Source organism: Amblyomma maculatum, chromosome 1 (assembly GCF_055883805.1).
Source record: "Amblyomma maculatum isolate TAMU_Amacu chromosome 1, ASM5588380v1, whole genome shotgun sequence".
NCBI classification, from domain to species: Eukaryota; Metazoa; Arthropoda; class Arachnida; order Ixodida; family Ixodidae; genus Amblyomma; species Amblyomma maculatum.
In genome coordinates, this window is record NC_139344.1 from 265347123 (window position 1) to 265357543 (window position 10421).

The window sequence follows — 10421 nt, forward strand, 5'->3', positions numbered from 1 at the left end:
CGACACGCGGAAACCGCCATCAGGGAAAGCGTGCTACACCCTTTGCTACCACTTGTCAGTGCGATTCTAAAGCATCTCCCCTTAGTTTCAATGCGGAGGTGGAGACAGGAACAAGGGGTGAAGGATGGGCTCCCCGCGGTACGGAGAGGAGAAAAGCGCATTCCCCAAGCTGGTTTGGGTCGTTGTGTGGTTGCGGGTAAGGGCACGCGTGTACACTCAACACAACACCTCCGCCCCTCTTTACCCCCTGTAGTGCAAGACATTTGAGGGGCGATCGAGAATATCAATAAGCTGCTAGAGGTGAAAGTATGCACCATGCACGACCTCGCCAGTTCCACGAAAAAAAGGGGGGGGGGGGGGGGCAGGCTTTGGCGCTAGCTGTGGTAGTTAGGCGCACCTCAGCAGCCTCCGCTCTTCGAAAGAGCTAACGACCCCGGCACTTCAGTGCCCGGGCTTGGAATTCGGGACGCCTCTGCTGAAGACTCACAATGCGCGAACTGCAGCCTAAGTACAGAAGCGGGAAATGCACTTTCCTCGATCCTCTCCATATAGCGGAGTCACTGCCCTTCTCCTCCTTCCCACCCCCCTTGTCCCTGTCTCCGCGCCGCCAGCCTCCGTCTTTGGATCTTTATAGTTTCCTTGTGTCGGCGAATGCCTTGTTTTAAGTCAACGACGGACATAACAAAGATGACATTGTTATCGACAGGCGCTTCTTATATTTTATTTTCCGAGGCTATAGCTGAAGTAAAGACATTTTGAAATTAGATGCGTCGAAAGATCGGCTTACTCGCACCCGTAATATGTGGCCTACCTCCGGGCATCATTTTTTTATTTTTTGACCTTTCATTGTTCCTCCAAAAGGAAAAGTTGATGAAGAGTGTTTATCGCGGAACAAATGCATGCACTACTTAATGCATCGCTTCTCTACCCTGCTAAATCAGGAAAGCGGCCGACGACTTCGTTACAGAAAGAGAAGGTAGGCAGATGACGATGGGCAGCCGTCAGAAGTTGCAAACTTATTTACTTCTTTTACATACTTAAAAAGGATTAGAGAATATGTGCGAGAACGTAATAGACCAAGGAAACCAAAAGTAGAAATATAAAGAGCGCTCTAAACCACCAGTTTGCGATTGTCCCCAAGTGCATATAGCTACGTAAGCCAACTACTGACTGATTTTAGGGTAAGCGGTCGGAAAGTGGAAAGGGGGGGGGGGCGCCGCCCCCTCAGAATAAAAGTGGGGGGGGGGGGGGCGACCGCCCCGGTTCCGGAGTCCCTGTGCTCTGGACATTCGACATTTCACTATCCTAAGCTATCGTTTTTCAGTTAAACCATCCATCTTTCCTACTTGTTCTAACATACCGAAAAAATCTTTGATAGACGGCCCTTTATCGTCACCAGTATATTTCTCTACCATGCTAGCTAACGCAAATACGCTTGCCCCAAAGGGCTGTGCACTCGACTTGGTTCCCTTCATTTTTAACCAAATTGTCAGTGCCTCAAGCTCCTATCGCTGGGGTACAATCCAGCTTTTGCCCAATGATTTAAGGGTGGACCCCACTTCTGACACTACTGTGATGATTCGAGTTCCTTAGAGTGATCCTGGGTCCATACTGTGCATGAGGAAATGGAAGCGCAGACTCGGGATATAGTTTTAACATATTTAATTAAAACAACTGGCTCCGTTTCGCTTACAGCTCGCCGTCACTGGGCTGCGCCGCTACATCGGCGTGGTGCACGGGCTCCGAAGAAAGGCTGGGTGTTCATCATGGCCAGGTGGTGGAACGCCGAGGGCTGCCGCTTCTTCCTTAGTTTCCAGCTGGCGGGGGGATGAGCTGCCTGGCTTGGAGGCAGGATGACAGGGGCCGAACTTGAACGGCGGCTAGGCCCCAGGCTCCCAAATCGTGACTCAGCCCCAGTCTTCTGCCCTACTCGTCTTCTGTTCGACCGTCTCGTCCGCTCCATGCGATTACTTTCCCCCGCTCTCCCGTTCGCCTCCTCTTTTATTGCGAAAGCAATACTGCTCGCAGTTTGAGCCTTCAGCGTGGAACGGTAGTGACCACCATTGACCTTTGACCTTTGGACGACCCCCGTAGACGACCCCAAGCTGGCAGGAGCTGCCAACTTGGGTCTCTCGTTTCACATGGGACGGTTATGTCAGAACAGCCTGTCAGGACCCTGGCATTCACGTTACTCCTAGAGCCCAATAAGGCACGTTCATACGCCTTTGTTAAAGACGGGCTTTAGATATGGGCTGACAGGAGCTGCCAACTTGGGTCTGCTTATGTTAGAATCAGCCTGCCAGGACCTTGGCATTTCGTTACCCCTCTAGGCCACTAAGGCACATTCATACGGCTTGGTTAAAGCGGGGCTTTATGTGTGGGCTGGGGAAAAAGATTAGAAGTGCAGCTATTGCTTTCGCTCAATATTCCGTTCAGCAGCGTTGAACTCTTCTAATTTTTTGAGCTCTTTCGCTCCATTTCGCTGCACCCCTCATGTAAACCCCGCACTCCTGGGGTCATTGAGGTATTGGAAAGGAATAAACAAATTTGTTGTGCCCCCTTTTCACGGGTTGACCAGTTTCAGCGGCCTCCAGCTGCCTTTGTTAGCAACCCCGCGGCTTTCACCACTTCGCCCTTTCGCAGGTCCCGTCCCAAGAGAGTAGTCGGTGGCTGTCCATTTATGGGCAGATTTTCGTTCCGCGATGCCAAATATACGCACGCCTAGAGTTGTGCCATTCTACGCCAGCATGGCGAGGCCAGCAGTGTCCATATGAGTCACTGACCGGCGTCCGCGGCCTCGTGCACGCGCCGTCACAGATGCTTACTTGATCAAGCGATGTAAAATGCAAATGGACAGGTGTGGATTGGCGGGATATGCCGTAGGACCTCGGCGGTAGTCTGAAATTGATAAAAGTAACCTGTAATATGACAGTATATCAGCTACAAAGGCAGTGGCAAGAGCTTCGGCTGTATACTTGGGAACTGTTCTCAGCGCCTGATAAACACTCAGTATATATTTCTGTGTAGCCGGCAAATTTTCGCATTCCACCTTCCCCTTGGCGCCATCCCTGCCTGCGAGGGAAGGCTACGAAGGCGCCCCTTTCTCGAACTCGAGGGCACACTGTCGTTGACCTGCCAAAAGTCACCATTGGAGGAGGAGGAGGAGGAGGAGGAGGAGGAGGAGGAGGAGGAAAAACATTTATTATGTAAACTTCCTTTTCTTCCTGAGTGGAGCCCTCAGTCCAGGGCTCCATGTGCCGCCTCAATCCTGCAGGCCCACCAGAACAGCTGTCGCTGGTCTTGCGGTTTGGTGCTGATGAAGCGGTCTCAGAAGAAATAAATACACGTCAGTCCATAAGCCCATGGGCCACGGCAATCCTCTCGGCCCGCTCGATTAGCCGGCGTTGTTCGGCCAGCTCCGTGCGGGACAAGGCATCTTCCCAAGATGAGAGGGTGGGGTGAGGTACAGGTGCAATGCCGCCGGGTGGCTTTGGGCAGGCCCAAACAGAATGGTATAGCTTAGGTCGGTGTTGTTGGCAGGTGGGGCATTTATCTGGGTAGCGGGTGGGGAAGAACAAATGTTTGTGGTACAAATTTGTATACGTGTGAGTCTGCAATTGTCGCCATGCCACAGCTTCGGCCTTGGTGAGTGTTGGGTGCGGCGGTGGTAGAGTTCTTCTTTGTGTGCGGTAATATAGTGTAATGTGGGTGTATGACTGTGGAACTGTGCTGGCGTCCTCTGTGTCTACTTCCTCCTCCGCTTCCGTCGACAGCGCCCGGAAGGTTGCTGCTCGGGCGAGCGCGTGCGCACTCTCGTTGCCAGGAAGGGAGGAGTGACCAGGAGTCCAAACAATTTCAACAATGGGAAAGGTATGATAGTTTATAGTTGAGAGCACGCGTGAAGCCTCGAAAGATAATGTATTCTTCGCGAAGGCGCGACACGCAGCTTGTGAACCTGTGATTATTGTGTATGTCGGACTGGTGGGATGTTTGTAACCTGTGTCCATGTGGTGTATGAAGGTGAGTGCTACCGCTATGGCAGTCTCCTCAGCCGTCGTGCTCGAATTCCTGCCACGAACGGAGCCCGTAATCTTAATTGAGCCGTTGGCGTCCGTAACAGCTAGCGCCATAGCGTCAGTGCCCGATGGATATCTCGCCGCGTCGACATATAAAACAGTTTGGACACCTCTGTACTGGCGCAGGAGTGCCTTGACTCTAGCGGTCCTACGACCAGTGTGGAGTGCGGGGTCCATATTCTTCGGAACTGGCGCGACCCTGATCTTAGCTGCCAGTTTGGGCGAGATGGCATGGTACCTCTGTTGCAGCGGTGTTGTCGGCTCCGGGTAGCCTAGTCTACGGAGAACAGTCCGGCCCACTCTAGTGTCTCGAAGGCGCGTGAGTTGGCCATTCCTTTGGGCTTCTATCAGCTCTTCTGCGGTATTGTGGAGGCCAAGCTGAAGCAGGCGATGCGTCGAGGTGTACGGGGGAAGTCCGAGGGCTGTCTTTACTGCCGATCGTAGAAAGATGTTCAGATGATTTAGTTCAGTTCGATTGAACTTGTGATAAGGGGCGTGAAACGTCATACGGCTGATTAATAGCGCCTGCACGATTCGCATGGTATCTCTTTCCTTGAGCCCCCCACGTTTATTGGAAATACGGCGGATCAAGTGCGCCACCTGCGCGAATTGCTTCTTGAGCAGCTGTATAGTGTAGGTCGCTCTGCCGTTGCTCTGCAGATACAGGCCCAGTACCCTTAGTCGATCCACTCTAGGGATGGGAATTCCTTCGAGATGCAAGCCGATTTCCCGGTTGACTACTTGGGTCCTCGCTCGTGCACGAATGACAAGCAGTTCTGATTTCTCAGCCGCGCACGTAAGCCCGCGCTCAGATGCGTACTGCTGTATCATCTCAATTGCTTCTTGAAGGCTGTCTTGGATGTGGCCGTCAGAGCCTTTGGTGATCCACAACGTGATGTCGTCAGCATAGAGCGAATGATGCAGATCAGGAATTCTTGACAGCAGCGGAGGAAGTCCTGCCATCGCCACGTTGAACAATGTGGGCGACAACACCGAACCCTGTGGGGTGCCTCGACCAGTGAGACGTATCGGTTCAGAGCGTACGTCTCCGATACCCAGGGTAGCAGTTCTATCCATGAGGAAAGCCCTAACGTAATCATAAGTTCGTTGACCACAATGTGAACTCGCTAGTCCCTCCAAGATGGCATCGTGCGACACGTTGTCAAAGGCCCCCTTCAGGTCTAAGGCCAGGACAGCACGGGCCTGGGTCCTGCCGGGATGATCGATCACTTCCTCTTTAAGCTGAAGATGAACATCCTGAGTAGAGAGATGCGGCCGGAACCCGAACATGGTGTCAGGGAAGAAGATGTTGGTTTCCAAGTGTGGGTGCAGCCGCCGGAGCACTACATGCTCCATCAGTTTCCCAACACACGACGTCAAGGATATGGGTCGAAGATTCTGAAGGGCGAGCTGCTTGCCTGGTTTCGGAATTAAATTTATGTCAGCATGACGCCATTCTTGCGGGAGTGTACCTGTCTTCCAGACGTCATTATAATAACTGGTCAAGGCAGTTATTGATTCGTCGTCAAGGTTCTGGAGCATCTTATATGTAATACCGTCCGCCCCAGGGGCAGTGCTCCTTCTCAGGCTCGCGAGTACTGCTCGAACCTCTGATTCCGTGATGTCCTCGTCCAGGGGTGAATACTCATTTTGATGAGGGTAGTCTCTATATTGCGGTCTGGGACCCGTCAGTATATAGCGCGCCTCCAGGGCATGCAGCAGTGCAGTGCTATCTTTCGCTTCCTTATGGAGAAGTTTGGCAACCGCTTTAGAGGTTTCCTCTCTGGTTTTGGATGGGTCGAGAAGACCTCGGAGGAGTGACCACGTTTTGGCCGTTCCGAGTGTTCCCTGCAGCCTTGTGCAGAGCCTGTGCCAGTTGGAACTCGTGAGCTCTTCTGCATAGCGCTCTGCCGCAATTGTAATTTCCGCTATACGTTTCCGTAGCTTGCGATTGTGTCGCTGCTTCCGCCATCTTCGGACAAGTCCTCTTCGAGCTTCCCACAGATGGAGGAGGTGCGGGTCGATCTCAGGTGCCTTTTCTGTGGCCTTCACTACGGAGGTGGCGTTCTTTAAATCCATCTGAAGCTGTCTCACCCATTCAGCCAAAGGGAGTCGCTCGCCTTCTTTCAAAGCAATTCTTTGTTTTCGGAAGGCGTCCCAGTCCGTGAGGCGCAGCTGACGACCAGACACGCGGCCCACTCGCACTTGCATCGCCGTCTCAAGGATAAAATGGTCACTGCCCAGAGACTCTTCTAGGTTGGTCCACGTGCACGGATGTTGCGTGCGAACTAGTGTCAGGTCCGGGCTAGTGTCCCGGTTCACGCTGTTGCCCATACGGGTGGGATGGTCGGTTTCAGTCAAAAGAGTCAGTTGGGTGCGGGCAATAGCTAGGGCCAACTTACGGCCCTTGGGAGTTTCGGTTTTGTAGCCCCACGAAGGATGGGACGCGTTGAAATCACCCATAATTAGTAAAGAATTCTCACGTGGCTTCACAATCTCGAGGGCGTCATGAAAGAGCTCTTCAAATACGTCCCTCTTGCCCTTTTTGGGAGGACTGTACACATTCAACACAAATACACTGCCATGGCCTCTTTCTCTAGGCAGGAGCTCGAGCAAAACGTGTGAAATGTGTGAGTGTTGTGTCATTGAGCAATCAATCGCGGCCATATCATTGTTAACCAAAATGGCTACGCGTGGTGTTTCGTAGGGATCCAATATTTGTTGCGTGAATGTTGAATATCCCGTGAGTGTTGGCGTGCCGTTCGTTTCTTGGAGTGCGATAACATCTGGTTTGCGTCCGCGAGACTCTACGAGTTGCTGCAGACCTGCCTTTTTCTGACGAAAGCCTCTGGAATTCCACTGCCATGCAACCATGGTAGAATCCGGCGGTGCACTTTTTGACTGTCGTTTGTGCTTAAGGTGTCCCGCCATAATTAGTTCGGGCCCGAACACGGGCTACCTTATCCCTTAAAACTGAGCACGTTCCGTGGCCAGCAGGATGGTTCGAAATTTGCCCGGCTTCACGGCATGCGGCGCAACAAACAGCGGAGTCCCGCACACGTAAACTGCAAGATGTGACGCGGTGAGGTCCAGCACAGCGTGTGCAGACAGCTTTTGAGAGGTCGTCCGCATGCGGGCAGCGGCTCAGCCCATGACCATACTCTGAGCAGTGCGTGCAAAGGGGCACGTGCAAATCCTCAAAGACTGCGATTGACGTCCAGCCTACAATGACACTTCTGGCTGCCATCAGGCGGCGAAACGCAGCCGGGTCCACTTCAATTATATGTGCATAAGTTCCGCCTCTTTCTTTATACGAAACACGCACCTTACAAGTGGCAGGGTCCAGCTGCAGCGATTGGTTCCGGCGGTTTAGGGCAGCAATCAGGTCGTCCGTGCTAACACCCGCGTCCACTCCGGCAAGTTTCACATGAGGATTTCTCTGCTGCGGCACTCGAACAGCTATCGAAGTGCGGGTTACCTCAGTACGGTTGATCGCCTCCTTTATGCGTTCGAGGTCTGAGCGATCTTTGGAAACGACTGTGACCCCGCGCCGAGTGCGTCGCAAAGTGACGGCTCCGATGCCTTCAGCCTCAGGATCGATGTTAGCTTTGAGCACGGTGTCCACATCACGGCCTGCAGAGTCGGAGGGCTGGATGGGTGACAAAAACATGACGTGATCAGGACTGGGGATCACAGAGGACAAGTTGCCAAAGGAGTCAATAGGACCAGCAGACGGAGTTACAGGGACGCAGCTGGCGGCATCCGAAGTATCCTGAGTAGGCTGCTCGCGCACCACGGACGCAAAGGATCGAGGAGCCGCTGTTCTACTTCGGAGGGCCCGCAAATCTTCCACAGCCTCCGTGAGCCGCACTCGTTGCTCCGCAACCAATGATTTGAGGGCCTCAACTTCGCGGTCTCTTTCGCGTAAAGTGGCGAAAAGGACATCTGAACGTCCACGCTCGCCAACTGCAACAGCGAAGAACCTTGATGATTCTCGGTATAGCTCGCTGACGGCCGTGATAAGCTCTGCACGAACAGTGGCCTGTACTTTGTGCAGTGGGTTCAGGATCGTTGCTATTATACCCTCGTGGAGGGCCATGGCCTTCGCAGAACTGCCGAGTTGAATACGGTCCGGGAGAACAGACGCGGAGTCCGGAGAAGACTGATGTGTGTTACCGGCAAGTGCATCATCCGATAGAGCCCGCAGCTCAGAGTTCAGGGAAGAATGAGCGTCGTGATGATGCGCCTGCAGTTGTACAGGTGGTAGAGGTCCGTCCCGAGAGCCAGAGCTCCCCGCCAGGGCTAGGCCATCAGAGACGTCTGCAGGGCTTGGTGACCGGCCGTGGATTTCGTTCGAGGCGGCCATGCTAGGCCTCGCTGGTAAGAGGCCTTGTGGCCTGCGGCCACCGGGGACGAGCTGCCCTTCAACGAAGCTTGGGCTGTGCCAGGGTGAGCCCTACAAAAGGTCCTTGTTCAGCGACAAAAGCCGCTCAAGGCGAATAAGAAGTTAAACACAGCGAATAAATCCAGTCACTGCAGGAACAGACAGCGGGCTACCTGCTTTGGCACGTTTGGCTTACCTAATTCTAGCATCCGTCGTGCAGACGTCAAGCTGTCTTCGTTCTATGCCGAGACTATGGACTATGGACTACGGCACAGGCAGCACTCTACAGGCAGCACAGGTAGGTGGCTTCACAGGGTCCACGAAGCTTGAAGAAAGGCCGCGCAATGCGAATGCGTGCAGTGCGTTGACTCACCTAAACGTCGCCCATGTACCGCTATTGTTTCTTATTTCGCGGAGTGGACAGTGTTAGTGACAATGTTTCTTAGTATTTGTCTTAAGCATTGTGTGTGTTTTCTGCCTCACGAGTCGCAGTGTACCTACGTGTTTATTGCAGCTGAATGTAGCGGGCAGACGGCGTTATCATGGCAGGGCGTTTGCAACGTTGTGTGCATAGTTAAAATGAAAAAGCCGAAATCCAATCCAATCCTATCCAGTAATGGCGACGTTCATTCCGAAAGTGTCTGCGCTAACTTCTCGGATTATTCGTGTTTTGGGATGTAATCCAGGACCGATGACATTGCAGGGAACGAACACGTACATTATAGGAACTGGAAAAGAGCGAATTCTGCTCGATACTGGAAATCCTGATGTCCCGGAGTACATTGAAACACTAAAGGATGTTCTGTGTGAAAAGGGAATATCTCTGCAGCAGATTATCATCAGCCACTGGCACTTGGATCACGTGGGGGGTGTGGACGAAATACTTCGACAGATCCAGCCTGGGTGCGCGGTGAAGAAGTACGCTTTTCATGGAGATAGTACAGAGCTTTCTTTCCAGTACTTGAAAGATGGCGAATGGATCCGGACGGAAGGCGCGTCGCTCAAGGTAATCGCCACTCCAGGCCATACGCAGGACCACATCGTGCTTTATCTGGATGAAGAGAATGCACTGTTTAGTGGAGACTGCATTTTAGGCGAAGGGTCAGCGGTGTTCGAAGACTTTTATTCTTATATGGGTTCCCTAAACACCATTCTAGCGGTTAAACCCTCGGTCATATATCCAGGGCATGGACCTGTGATAACAGATCCGGAGCCGAAGATAAAGGAATACATTGAGCACCGACTACAAAGAGAAAAGCAGATTATTAAGTGCCTGTCGGATACAGGCACAGAGTACAAGTCGGCTATGGACATCGTTAGAGAAGTTTACAAGGAGACGCCTGTGCATCTTCATGCAGCTGCTGCACGAAATGTGGAGCATCACCTCGAAAAGCTTATCAAGGACGGGAAAGTTGTCAAAAGCGTTCCCGAGCGCACTTACCGATTGGTGTGATGTCAACAATTTTGAAAAAAAATTTTCTAAAGAAATGTTACCTTTTCTTGTACAGTAGTAGTTGGAATTTTTTGTATGCAAATAAATATGGCGTAGCCGTAAGTGGTGTGTATTGTAGTAAAATTCATGACTGACATTGCTGTATATGTGAAAACTATTGCAGAATGTCTATTCAATTTTCGTCGTTTCACGCCTTTGCTGACACGAGCCGCGTTGCAGCTGCTCACGTGAGAAAAAAGGGAGATCCAAATTGAGGTAAAATAAGGACAACTATGTAGATATGTAATACAAGCGGACAAAGAATCACGACCCTTAACAAAGTTCGTCTTTAAACAAAAAAAAAAAAAAATCGCACAGGGATGAAACAAAAGAAGGAAAAAGAAAAAAAAAGGGGGGTGGGGAGAGGGTGCTGCAGGCATAGCTGAGGGTGTCAAGGGCTTGTAAGTGAAGACACCGTGACTTTTAGCGAAGTTTTGTATTTCGAGGTCGGAGTGGGAACTATTTTAGG

The 10421-nt window shown here is 52.0% G+C and overlaps 1 protein-coding gene across 1 annotated transcript; it reads left to right on the forward strand.

The window, feature by feature from the left end:
- The first annotated feature begins 9069 nt into the window (after positions 1-9069).
- Positions 9070-10032, forward strand: LOC146206451 (endoribonuclease LACTB2). The gene has a single exon (XM_084591121.1). The coding sequence runs from the start codon at positions 9077-9079 to the stop codon at positions 9911-9913; it is 837 nt and encodes a 278-aa protein (XP_084447247.1). The 5' UTR covers positions 9070-9076; the 3' UTR covers positions 9914-10032.
- The last annotated feature ends 389 nt before the right edge of the window (positions 10033-10421 follow it).